This window comes from Pteropus alecto, unplaced genomic scaffold (genome assembly GCF_000325575.1).
Source record: "Pteropus alecto unplaced genomic scaffold, ASM32557v1 scaffold3, whole genome shotgun sequence".
In the NCBI taxonomy this organism is placed as follows: Eukaryota; Metazoa; Chordata; class Mammalia; order Chiroptera; family Pteropodidae; genus Pteropus; species Pteropus alecto.
In genome coordinates, this window is record NW_006442484.1 from 51,107,897 (window position 1) to 51,121,992 (window position 14,096).

A 14,096-nucleotide genomic window follows, 5' to 3' on the forward strand; every position below is an offset into this window, starting at 1 on the left:
AGAAAAAGAAAAATCAAGGTTACAAAGCTAGTAAGTGGCAGAACTTAACCCATATTTTATTATAAAAGAACATCAATTACTTGAAAAGTATCTACCATATCAAAACTCATAACTTTTCCAATGCCAAAACAATTTTAAACCACTTTACCTTCTATGGCAGGGCTATACTGAGACATCACATTACTGGCCAGTGTTGGCAGAGAAACTGCCACAAACACCATGAGGAGGCAGGCAATTTTATATTCTTCTTCTGGACTTATGTTTTCTAAGGCAGAAAAATTAAAAATAAAACCAAGGTATTTCTTCAAGATTAGTTAAGAGTTGATCTTCTAAACCAGAAAAGGCAAGTTTTAATTTTGTTATAAGGTATTTCACTGAGCCTCTACAGAACTAATCAGGATTGTTAAAAGAAATATATGTACAAATAATAGATGTTACTGTTGGCTTATTTATCTATTACTCAGGTATATTTCAGGTAGCTCTAACATTTTTTTCCCCTTTTAAAAGTTTTAAGATTATAGGGCAAAAAGTATAATTAGGATAACTGGAATCCTAAAATTTCCTAACTGAACACTGACAATAAAATTTTATAAGAAAATTCTATTTATTACAGTTTAGAAAACATTATCTCATCATTACTCTGCAAAACCATCCAAAAATCCTTAAATTTTTCTAAAATAGATCTGAATATAATTTGAAATTCATTTTAAAAGATATAAATGTAAACTGGACTAGATTTCCAACCTCTCAATTTTAGAAGACAAGAAAGCAGTCATAAACGAAAATAACTAGCATTGTCCTAAAGCTTTTAAGATATAACACTTTCTAAAATATTTATTGTAATGTGTACTAAAATTGTTGGTTTTCTAGTGCTTGGGAACCTCCACTTATCCTATTATTCACTACCACATATAACTAAGAATTGAACAGAATATGTTTTTAAAATTTGGCTGATTATGAAAAATATAGTTATAGCAAATTAAGCAATAGTAGTAATTATCCATGTGACTATATTCAACATACTGCATGAATGGCAAAACAATTTACTTTGTAGACAAATCTAGAAATATCTAGAGCATTCTGGTACTACATTTCAAAGGGCTGGCCTAAAATCTTTTAAATGTTTAATAATATATAATAAAGCACACTCCTGATGGTAAGTACCTCTAGTTCAATTAAAAAATAACACCCTTTTCTAAATATCATTTAGACAATATCTGTCAGCATACAAATAAATATAGGCAAAAATTTTTATTTTCTCACCTGAAAAAAACCTTTCCCTTGATTTTACTCATGCCTCAGGCTAATATAATTTCATTTCTTGGTTCCCCTTTAACTTAAAATCCTTTGAGAGAGTTGTTTGATACTTGTTATCTCCAGTTCCTTTTCTCCTATTCTCTCTTAAGCCCTCTCTAGTCAGCCTTTGGCCCTGAAAACTCCACTGTCCTTGCTCCTGTCAGCATCGCCTATTAATTCTTTGTAGCTGACCATTCCCTTTCCCCTTCCCTGGAAGCGACTCTTTCCTGGTTTTTCTCCTTCATTGGTTCTTCCCTCTCAGTTTCTTTTTTGGTAGTTCTTCCTCTTTTTCCTGAGCTCTTAAAGTTGAGCGTGTCTGAGAGCTCAGACCGTGATCCTCTTCACTTCTGCATTAACACTAAAAGGATTTAGTAATCTCATCCAGTCTTATGGCTTAAATGATCTAATCTGTATGATAACTATGCTAAAACATACATTCTAGAAGACAGGAATCATTGTCTTTTCTGCACTAATATACTCTATCAAAAAAGGAAAAATGCTTGACATAAAGTAGGCATTTGAATAAAGAGGTAAGTATCACATCTGTATCTGTGTTGCCTTGGTAATTTTAACTAAGACTACTACATATTTACTAATGCATTTTACCTGATTTTTGTGAGGAGAGAGCTACAACCAAGGCAGGATCAATCTCACAAGGTAATCCAGCAGCTGATGATAATTCATACACATTCATTGCAACCTGATAAAAAAAAATATAAGAATTACAGAGTAAGAAATAGTATAACAAATTTCTGAGAAATCTCACTATTAAGAAAAGATATATTGTTTAGAGTTTGCTTACAGAACACTAGAGAATTTTGGAAACTTGCCTATGCAGGAACTACTGCCCAACTAACCTATACTAAATAGATGATTTAGTACTTTGTGAGGTGCTGCTGGTTATAACTTCCTATTATTAGGCCAAATAAAACTTGTATACTTTCTATGGCAAATCCCAACAGAATCTTTCTAAAGATATTATTTTTCTTGGAAGCAGGGAGATAAAATATCAAGCCAAAAGAGATAAATGAGCAAAAGTGATTTATGGATTTATGCTTATGTCCATACTTCATACTTGTTTAATGAAAAATTATACTGGCCTAATCATATCATACCTATAAACATGGTAAATTACTTATAATAGATTTATGCGGAGTACTGACTGAAAATCTGACAAAGGAATTTCTAATAACTAAAGTAATAACTGCCATGGATTAAGTTCTAGGTAATCATTTGTTTGTGATCCAATACCCATTCTTTCCCCCCAAATTAAACTCAAAATGGATCACAGATCTAAACATAGGTACTAAAACTATAAAATACTTAAAAGAAAATATTGGTATAAATCTTTATGGCTCTGGGTTAGGCAATGGTTTCTTAGCAGCAACAATAGAAAAAAATTGAAATTAAAAACTTTTGTGCTTCAGAGGACACAGTAAAGAAAAGGAAAAAACAATCTAGAATGGGAAAAAAAATTTACAAATCATGTATCTATTAATCCAGAATATATAAAGAATTCTTACATCTCAAAATGAAAAAGGCAAACGAACCATTTTAAAAGTAAGCAAAAGCATCTAAACAGACATTTTTCCAAAGAAGATATACAAATAGCCAGTGATCACATGAAAAGATGTTCATCATCATTTACCTCAGGAAAATGCAAATCAAAACAATGACGTTTTACACAGCACACACGCTAGAATGATTATAATTAAGGATACAGATGACAAGTATTGATAAGGATATAGAGAAAGTGAAACCGTCATACACTGCTGGTGGGAATGCAAAATGGTACAGCCACTTTGAAAAAAATTTGATTGTTTCTCAAAAAGGTTAAACATAGAGTTTCCAAATGCCCCTGCACATTCACTCCTGGGATATACCCAAGAGAAATGAAAGTATATGTCCACACAAAAACTTGTACATGGATATTCACAGTAGCATTATTTACTAATAGCCATAAAGTGAAAACAACCTAATGCCCATCAATTAATGAATGTAAAGATAAAATGTGATATATAGCCACACAATGGAATATTTGGCAATATAAAAATAATGATATAATGCTACGACACGCATAAGCCTTGAAAACATTACGCTAAGTGAAAAAAGCCAGTGCCAAACAACTATGTATTATATAAATTATATGAAATGACGAGAATAGGCAGACCTATAAGACAGAAAGTTAATTAGTGGCTGCCCACAGGTTGAAAATAGGAAGAAATAGGAAATGACTGCTAATGGGTACAAGGTTTCTTTTTAGGGTGATGAAATGTTCTGAAATTGGTTGGTGATAGTTGCACAACTCTGTGACTATACTAAGATCCACTAAATTGCATACTTTAAATGAAATTTTATTATAGGTGAAATATATCTCAATAAAACTATTAATAAACATATGTTTGGTTTTTAAAAAGTAGGAAGTTCTATTTAAAGTTTGCTAGAAATGTAATACAATTATGTCAGGTGCTAAGAGAACTGAGTGGTTGCTCAGAAAATTAATTATTATTCTCATAATCTGCACACCAGTACCTTCTCAAGGACTGATTCATCTTTAATGTTTAATTTTTTCCTATAGTGTTTCCACTTAAAAAATAATTTTGTGCTATTCATACAGTTTTCAATCACAAAATCATAGGACAATCATTCATCTCAAATGTTATCCTGTACAAAGCACTGTGAGAGAAACAAAAATAAAGAAAACTAGGTCTTGGTCTTCACTATGTTTATGATCTAACATAAATTTAAGTGGAAAAACACAAACTACAACACAAGGCAGAATGTATGTAATTCTACAACGAATAAACAAAGTTTTCTAGTAACACTAAGAAAAAAATCTTTATCATCACTTGGAGGGAATCAAGGGATGTTTTTTAGATGGCAACTGAATCAGGCTTTATAAAATAAGCAGGATTTCAAAAGGCAGAAATAGAAAATGGCAGAATTTTCAGGCATGATAAATTAGAGAACAAAACAGATGTGAGAATGCACACAAAGATTTTGTTATCTCACAGGATGCACATAAAGACAAGGGTAGAGTAAGAAAGGGAAGAGTAGAAGGAGGATGGAACAAGAGATGAAAGATAAGGCTTAAAATGTTTGAGTGGCATCAATTTTGAGAAGAGACTTGAGTGTCACACAAAAGAATTTACTTTTTTCAGTCAGTGATTTCTGAAATTTGAGAAACAGAAAACAATTGTTTCAAGAAACATAAAAGCTTAGAAAACATAACTATTAGCCCCGATAAGCCACTTATCAAATGTGTACCACTGGTAAATCATTGTTGGCGTTAGATCAGTGGCTGGATTTTTTGATCAATAAATTTTCAAAACAAAACTGTGGATTCACATAAGGCTACCAACCTTCTATCTTATATTTATTATTTAAAAACAGAATTGCAAAAAAGTTTTAAAAACTGATTGAATTTAGCTTTATTTAAAACAGAACAACTCTTATTTCACTGGGTCATCTTTCTCATTCGGCTATGACCATGTATAAACAGCTTATCTATCAGTTTAAGAAAAAAAGATCGGTATCAACCCATTTTACACTTGAAGACTGACTTTCAAAATACCTACATAGTATTTTGGTGCTGAGCTCTCAAAGATGCATTTTCAAAGGCAAGTATGCTAACTGACACTCTAAAATAGAAACTTAATAGTAGTTTAGGATTTGTCAAATTTTATTTTATATTTAACTTAAATATTTCATTTTAGAAACTGTAAAAATCCAAATGGAAATTTTATTACCTTCATATCAGTCTCCCTTGGAATGTGATCCTTGAAATCTTCAATTGAGCTTACAAGAAAAGGAATGTGGTAGGACAAGACCTAGGCAAGACAACAAACAAGAAAGTAGAGTTATTTTTAAATGGTGATCTCTAAATTTATGAAATATTACCACTCGATTACTTCTAGTTATCATAAAAATTATTTTACTTTATCTATTTTCATGTGATTTTCTGAAGTACTAAGATGCACAGAAATGGAATGTATTCGATGCCAAACCGAGTATAGTCAAAATGGAAAATGCTTTAATGAAGAGTAAAGTTTAAAAAGTAATGCAATATCCAGGTAAGTTATACCCTCTGAATTTCAATACCAAAACAAAGTTTAAATACCTTTAATTTCTGTGTACTTTACTTTAGATAACTATGAAAACTGGAATTTTAATTATATCACTGCCAACTATAAAGAATAGCTTTTAATTTCTGGGAAATTAAAAGGGATTATTTGGATATAGATATGTACTTATAATGGTTTCTTACATCTCTAAGTGCTTCTTGTGCCAATGAGCGGAAGGATAAAATTACACCAATTATTGTCATCCTCTTCAAGACACTGTCAACAGCTAAATTTGAAAGAAGGGGAGAAGAGAAGAGTGTAAATTGGATTCTTTCTTAACCTTGGAGAAAATTCTTTGTCATAAAATTTCCATGATAAAAGGCACAACTAATAGCAATCTGATTATAGCAAATGATTAAAGAGGCAAATGTATTGAAAGCTGATATTAAAATTAAGAAAATTATAGTTTATTTCAAATGCAGTACACTCTATTCTTTAAAATGGTTTAGATGGTTCACCAGAATCTTGAAACAATCATATGAGATATGAGATATGAGATAGTATATATGAGATAGTACAATCCTATCTCAGAAATGGCAGAGGTAGGAGGAAAGAGACTAAGAGGAGAAAGAAGCTGACCAGAGTAGACATGAATTAACAGCTCAAATGGCCCTGGAACTTGGAGATGCTAAATTCGTAAGTTGCTGAGGTCTAGAAAGTCCAGAAACAAAAAGTGACTATTGACAGCCCAAGCAGTTTCAGCAAGACCAGGCTGATAAAGAGTATGAATGGGTTTGATCATTTACATTTTAGTTACAAGGCATTATTCTGAAAATTATTACTACATATTCAACATTAAAACTTGGTTTAAAAAAATCAAGGGCGGTTAGGATCGAAAGGATCAATACCTTCATATTAAAAAATAACAACGAACATTTATTGAATTACTTCCCATATAAGACACTATGTAAGAAGAATACAATAAACAGAATAATCTAGACCTTAAGTAACAGTCTAAATGAATTGCCAAGATGACTAAGAAAATATTATCCCATTTATGTGAAACAAAAAGATATACATATATATTTGTATATACCAAACAAATTTCTAGAAAGATGTATAGAAAACTGTTAAAACTGTTAAGTATATAGTTACCTTTGAAGAATAGGATTGGAGAGAATTGTTTTATTTTTACTTTTACCTCATGTGTTGTTTGTTTAAACCTTTACAATAAGCACCCTTTATTATGTAAGCCAAAATGTGATGAGAATTAAAACAGCAGTGTTAAACAAAATGATGTTAATGCACAAGTATGTCATAAATTCCACAAGAGCAGGAACCAGTCTTATTAATCTTTTTATTTATCTCTAGCACTGAGCAGAATGCCTGAAACCCAGAATATGAGATGTTCAATAAAATGGTTATCCACGAAATGAAGCTAGAAACTGTTACTATCAAGAAAAGGAAAGAAGAAATGAGGATGAAAGGAAAGATTTCTCTGAGAAAATGTCATCTAAGCTGGGCATAAAGGAGTAAGAAGAGAAGGATATTCCAGGCCATAAAACGAAAGAATAGCAACTCAGAAAAAGGAATGGCAGAAAACAGGTGAATAATTAGAAAAATAAGTAGTGTGATAGCATGTATTTTCCAAAAATTTGTTGTTGCCCAAAACTTAAATAATAAATTTGCAAAAACTATATCTTATAACCTCCTCTTGAATATATACATCAATAATGGCATTCTGTGTTAGCAGCCCAAATGGACCAAGACACATTCCAAGGAACTAATATTAGAGCAGTGGCTATGTGGGGGTCTTGGGCCAAGCAAGCAGATGATAGTGGGGGAAAGGTTGGAAAAAAATTGCTGGATGTGAAGTTAATCCAAATAATGTCATTTGAATACCATGCTAACAAGTTTAAACTATCCTTCAAGCAATAAGGGGGTTGTTCAAGATTTTCAAAATACAAAGAGTGATAGGAAAAGTATGTTTAAAAATATGATTCTGAATGTGGGAGACAGGTTAGAAAGGAAAGAATGACTGTTAGGAAGCCATGACTATAGACAAAACAATGATAAAGCCTTGAAACGATAGCCACAGGAACAGATTTGGGATTTAAGAGGTGGGATCTGAAGTAGGAGTTACAAGTTCAAAAACCTACAGCAGGTAACATAAAACAGTAAAGCAGACAAAAAAGACAGGGTAGTGAGTAGGAAAGACTGAAGAAAAAACTTCTAAAGGGGACAGCTGCAACTTAGCTCCAGCTAATCACCGCCATGTGGGAAATGCCCAGGTTTTTTGGGTGGGAAGCCAGATGTTTTTTTATGCAAAATATCTCATTTTAGAAATACTGATCAAAAAAAATTTTTTTTAATTTAATGCAGCATAGGGCCAAACAAAGTACATCTTTGGGCCAACTTTGACCTACCAATTAGTGAACTGATCTGCCAGATACAGCTACTAGATGCAGAATGCAATGATAAGAAGAATCAGGGAAGATACCCAGGTTTTCTTGTGTGAGTCACTTGAAAAATGGCAAGGGAGGTAAAAAAATGGTCAATAAAGAATATCAGGCTTTTTCTCCCCATTCACTTACACCTCCCATGAAGGCAGGATTATTCCCATTACTGAATGTTGTGAAGTGTCTGTGGGGTCATATGTCTGAAGATGTCTAACAATGTTTCTCAAACTTTAGTACAAATAAGAATCACTTGCTGGGCCCCAGCAACGTGACTCAGTAGGTCTGGGGTGTGACCCAGTAATTTATATTCTTAACAAGATCCTAGGTAATGCTATTTTGTTGTTTCTGGTCCACAAACTACACTTTGAGAACTACTGGTCAACTTGTAGTTGGTGTTAAATATTTGGAGCTCAAAAGAAAGTCAAGGCTGGGGATAAATATTTAAGACACATTGATAAATAAGATTGGATGCATTCTCCCAATAGGACTGTAGAACAACGACTAAGAAAAGGTAGAGGTAAAAGTACTGGCATATGAAGAGGAAAAAATAAAAAGGAGAATAAAAGAGATAAACACTACAGAGAAACTAAGTAGAATAAGAGTGAGGAAAGAAGACCTGAGTTTGCAAATGGGAAAACAGCCATATTACAGTATATTTAGAGTAGAGAATTGGAAAGATGAAATATATTTCAAATTTTAGGCATTCTTTGTTTCTTTTTTGTTTGTGTGATCTAAGTTTCTAGCTGATTTTCTTTTCTTTCAGCCTAAAAAACTTCTTTTAACTTTTCTTGTAATTCATAAGTTATCAGATAAAAATCTTAATTCCACTTTTGTTTTTGAAAGGTATCACTGCCTGCTATAGAATTCTAAACTGTTTTTCAAAAAGCTCTTTAAAGATATTGTTCCATTTTCTTCAGACTTGTAAAGTTTCTGATGAGAAGAATACAAGCCAGTCAAAAAGTTTAGCAATATGAAGAGTGGTAGGATGAATTAAAAGGCAGCTTTAACAACAGATTTAAAAATTGTCATTTCACAAGCAGTCGCTGGCTTCCGGGATCAGTGAAATTGCTTGGGATGATGAATGTAGCAGAAAGTCAAGAGTATGACAGTACAGAGGAAAAAGCGATTAAAATCACTAACCAAATTTCATACTCCAGCATGGATAAGTAAGTAAAGCCAGGAATAGGCTGATTAGAAAACTAGAGAGACATCAAAGTTTCAATGAGCTAGAAAAAGTTTAATAGCAGTGAAGGAGTGGGAGAGCTGGAAGACATGACTCTGGTCTGAAAGCGAAGTTTCAAATTCAAGATTTTACCAGTGCAACAGTTTCAGGGGATAATAACATCCAAAGTATTACTAAAGTTAAGGTCCTTGGAGGCAACCTTCAGGTTTGTAGATAAATGGTGGCAAGGCCAGGACAAAAGTGAGCAAAATGAGTTTTAAAAAGGAAGAAAACAAGAAAACAAAGGTCTGGATTAAGGAAGCCAGTAAAGTGATGAACCTAGCCCCAAGAAACACAGTATCATAGAATAGAAAGTAAGGAATAGGGACATTATTCAATTTGTTTAAGTCACATAGTTAGAAAGCCTAAAACTGAAAATTAATTTCAGATTACTTTCCAATTCAAAGCTATTTTTAATAAATTACACCACTTTTTCTTTTTAGGGGAATTTAAATGAATGTTTGTTGACTGTGAAAATCAACTTCTGGATATAGGGTAAAGGTAGAGATCAAAGGCAATACTATGGAAAATAGTTCAACTGAAAGGGTAGCTTTCTCTACTTCTCTAAATAACCCACTATCGAGAAGATTTTATTTCTACAGTAACATAAAAGATTTAATATATTCTATTTAAAGAAAAATTTGTTATATAGATAGGTCATTAAAATTCAACAATTTAGATTTTGATTTTGGCCAATTTCACAAGTCATTAATCACTACCATTATACACAAAATTCAAGTAAACAGAATCTAGATAAAAGATTATGGATTTTATTTTGAAAACCCGCAAATTCTGCTTGGAATTTTAACAAACTCTATTTTGTTTCAATTTCACAAACAGAGTTAAACTAACAGTAAACAGGAATTGAACACTGCAGTGGATTAGTTGCTTCTGACCAGACGATGTAGTCAAGTGTTGTTTATTAGTAAAAAGTTAATTAGAGTTAAGGCTAGTTGGGTGGTTAAATGAGTATTTAAAAAAAAGAGAAACATGAAAAAAACAAAAATGATAATAAAGAAAAAAGACTAGAAAATATAAGTATACAGTAAAACAATAACAAATCAGGTAGCTATTTAATAATTTTCTACTAACTATTTATTCACACACCTTCCTATAATGCTACCAAGACAATCTTTTTCATTTTTAATTTCATTTTTTAAAATACTATACAGTAAACTTGACTTTTTTCCTCTCTTTTGGTGTATAGTTCTAGGAAAATATTTTAGCATGTCTACATAGACTTGTGTTACCACCATCACCACCGTGGTGAACAGTTTCATCACCCCCGAAAATTCTCTCGTTGCTTTCTCTTTATATATCTGGCAACCACCGATCTACTCTACAAGGCAACCTTGGTGTAATTTTATACTAATTTGTACTAAATAAGTTTATATTTTTTTAAGGCAGGATAGATAGCCTACTAAAGTGATCCTCTAATTCATTTTATAGCTTTATAAAATTTGATATCGTTACAAAACATTTAAAAGAAAAATATCAAAGGGGAAGTATGTAAAATATATGAATGGACTTTAATTTTAAAGATTTTTTTTTTATTTAGGATAAGTAACTCTATCTCTGGTTTTCTCAAATATAAACAATGTTTTATTTGGAATTTCATTAATTTCTTAATGTTGAGAAGGCTTTTACATAAATCAATAATTTTATAATTTAAAATAATTTTTAATTATAACTGAGTTCAGGTACAAAAAGCAAATGAAAATACAATTAACTCAAGTGTATCTAAAATAGCTTCTTGGCTAAATAAACTTTAATAAATATTTAAGATTCTATTTAGGATAAGTAACTCTATCTCTGGTTTTCTCAAATATAAACAATGTTTTATTTGGAATTTCATTAATTTCTTAATGTTGAGAAGGCTTTTACATAAATCAATAATTTTATAATTTAAAATAATTTTTAATTATAACTGAGTTCAGGTACAAAAAGCAAATGAAAATACAATTAACTCAAGTGTATCTAAAATAGCTTTCTGGCTAAATAAACTTTAATAAATATTTAAGATTCAATGTTACTTCACAGTATACCTCCCACAAAGAATCAGTATCAAAAAGATATTAAAAAAAATTTTTTTAAAGCTGCAAGTTCAAGTTTTCATGCAATGAATACTAGTTAGCAATAAAAGGGAAAAAATTACCGATTCACTTAACACAGATTGGTGAATCTCAAAAAAAAAAAAAAAAGCTATGTAAAAGAAATCAAACACAAAAGAGTATCACTTTGTGATTCCATTTATATGACACTTTGTGATTCCATTTATATGAAATTCTAGAACAGCAAATTTAACTTACAGTGACAGAATTCAGGTAAGTCATGGGGTTTTGAGGCTATGAGGGGGGAGCTGAGTACAAAGGGACATGAAGAAACTTTCTGAAGTGATAAAACTGCTCTATATTTTGATTGTGATAATGGTTACATGGATGTATACATTTGTCAAAATCTATCACAGTTCACTTAAATGTGTACATTTTATTATATGTAAATTATACCTCAATCAAGTTGATTTTTAGAAAGTTACAGACTCAAAAGTCAATTCTCCATTAATCTAAATTAATATAGATTTACTATATTAAATTTAATGGGTTCATGAACTGATGACAATATTCATTAAATATTTGACACATGGTACTAAGAATATGGTAAAAAATTGTGAAACAAGTACTTAAAAGATTCTTCGACTGTAAAACTTTTATAATTTTCTTCATAAGCTAAAGAGTATTATTCATAATTTACTACTTATATTTGTTTACAAATTTTGAGCAAAAACTAAATATTGAGTGTCAAGGTCTTCTTAATGCTTATAGAAAGTATCATGAGTTTACCCACATGATAATCTTTTAAAGAGTGCAGCCATCTGGTCTGGTTTGTCAAAGCTGGTCCTCATTTGTGTTAGCACATCAACATTCTCCACTACAAGTTTCTGAAAAAAAAAGAAAGATCCTAGGTCAGGCATAGACCTCCTTGTGTTAGAGATAAGAGCAAGCTTTTGGAAATTACAATCTGGCAAGTAGGAAATACAATCCATGAAATCCAGATGCTCTATGCTATACATTTTTATTGTTGTCTTAATAAAAGCATCTTAAAATTATTTACATAGGCTTAATTTTTTTTCAGTTTGCAAATTCAAGAGAGAGGTTCAGGAAAAAGCAATAAAGATAAGTAGTAGGATAAAGGATTATCTTATGTTTAGACACAGAACAGCATTAATAATAAAAAGCAGACACTGAGGTGGATAGAGAGCAGTAAATTCCAACCGAAACAAAAAGAACTGTTGAAGCTAAAGCTGGCCAAAGATAGCCTAGAGTTCATCGCTGGATATATACAATCAGAGGGAGACTAACTTATTGGGTATGGTACCACTTCATGGGGATTATAAAAGAGCAAATGTTTCCCAATACGAATTATCAAATGGAAGTGTCAACTATCTACCTTCTCATTCAGGCACCACTGAAAAAAGGGAAGAGACTAGAAAAAAAGAAGGGATATAAATAGGGGAAGGGGGTTAAGGATAACTGTTCAAGAAAAGCATAATTCATCCAAGACTGTTTTTCTTAAAAAGACCAATGGAAAAGTAATTTAAAAGTTATAACTAAAACAAATATAATTAATTTGATTCTGGAAGAGATATTAGGTATATGTATTAGAAAGCCTACATACATGTATTTGAAATATTCAGGAATGAAGCCTAGATTTGGATATATATAATTCTAAATACATATGTCCAGGCTTCACCCCTGCATATATCAATTCAGCAGGTCAGAGTGCAAAGACATAGCAAGAATGCTGTTAAAGTGCCATAGTGGTTTTGTTACGAGCCAAGGCTAATGACAACTGAATTAGGGAGAGCATGAAAAACTATATAGCAAATCTACAAAAATCATTTTTTCTGTACTAGTATATATTTGATTTATATTACTTGATATTACTTCAGATTACTTCTCATTATGCTCTCAATCAAATGTTCAGCTCCAGTCTCATTTATTTGCTAAATTCAACTTCTACGGTCTCTGATTAGACTGCCTGCTCTCCCTAGGGTCAATTCAATACTTGTCTCATCTTAAAATGGATTCAATCAATATACACTCAAACTATATGCCCAACCCTGAGAGTGCTCATGTTTACTGAACACGGTATCATATATCCATGAATCAAAGCCACCACTGAATTTTAAATGTGCCATTAAGAAAAAAAAAACTTTACCAATTAAACTGACATGTTTTCTATAATCATCTGACTATAAAACACAATTCATATATGTTAATATGAGATAATTGTTTTAGAATCAATAAGTTATAGTCTATGGCATATAATTAATTAAATTACAGTATATATTTAATAGTAAGGATACTGTGATCATTTTTAAGCTCCCAGACTAGACAATTTACAAACAATTCCATTTACTCTGATCCGAATGAGGGAGGTGATATTCCAAGTTTAAAACTGAGGAAACTAAGGCTCAGAGAAATTAACTTGTCCAAAGTTACAAAGATATTAAATAGTAAAATCTGGAATTTGAATGCAAGTATGTCTGATTTAAAAACCTACGCCCTTAATCTCTAAAGAAATAGGTCCCAATGCTTAGTGTGCATCAGAATGATTTGGAGAACTTATTAGAAAACATTGCTGAGTCCCAGACCTATATATTGTGATTTAGCAGGTCTAAGGTAGAACCAAAAATTGCACATTTTTAACAAGTTCCAACTTAATGTTGATGCTGTTACTGATCTGGGGACCATACTTTAAGAACTATTACCCTAAAGCAGCAGTCCCCAACCTTTTTGGCACCAGGGACCAGTGCTCCTATGAGAATCTAATGCCTGATGATCTGAGGTGGAGCTGAGGCACTGATGCTATTAGCACTGGGGAGTGGCTGCAAATACAATGAAGTTTCTCTCGCTGCGCACTTCTTACCTCCTGCTGTGCTGCCCAGTTCCTAACAGGCCACAGACCAGTACAAGTCCTTGGCCTGGGCCCGGGGGTTGGGGACCACTGCCCTAATGCATTTGTTTACACTTACACATCACTCTTAGAAAAAAA

At 31.9% G+C, this 14,096-nt stretch overlaps 1 protein-coding gene across 1 annotated transcript in view; it reads right to left on the reverse strand.

The window, feature by feature from the left end:
- NCKAP1 (NCK associated protein 1) overlaps positions 1-14,096 on the reverse strand; it is an 89,067-nt gene that overhangs the window by 3,606 nt on the left and 71,365 nt on the right. Inside the window, exons 24-28 of the mRNA XM_006921264.2 lie at positions 11,886-11,979; positions 5,564-5,646; positions 5,046-5,126; positions 1,903-1,996; positions 149-265 (exon numbers count right to left, since the gene is read on the reverse strand). Coding sequence (XP_006921326.1) covers positions 149-265; positions 1,903-1,996; positions 5,046-5,126; positions 5,564-5,646; positions 11,886-11,979 — 469 coding nt within the window. The remainder of the gene's footprint in view (positions 1-148; positions 266-1,902; positions 1,997-5,045; positions 5,127-5,563; positions 5,647-11,885; positions 11,980-14,096) is intronic.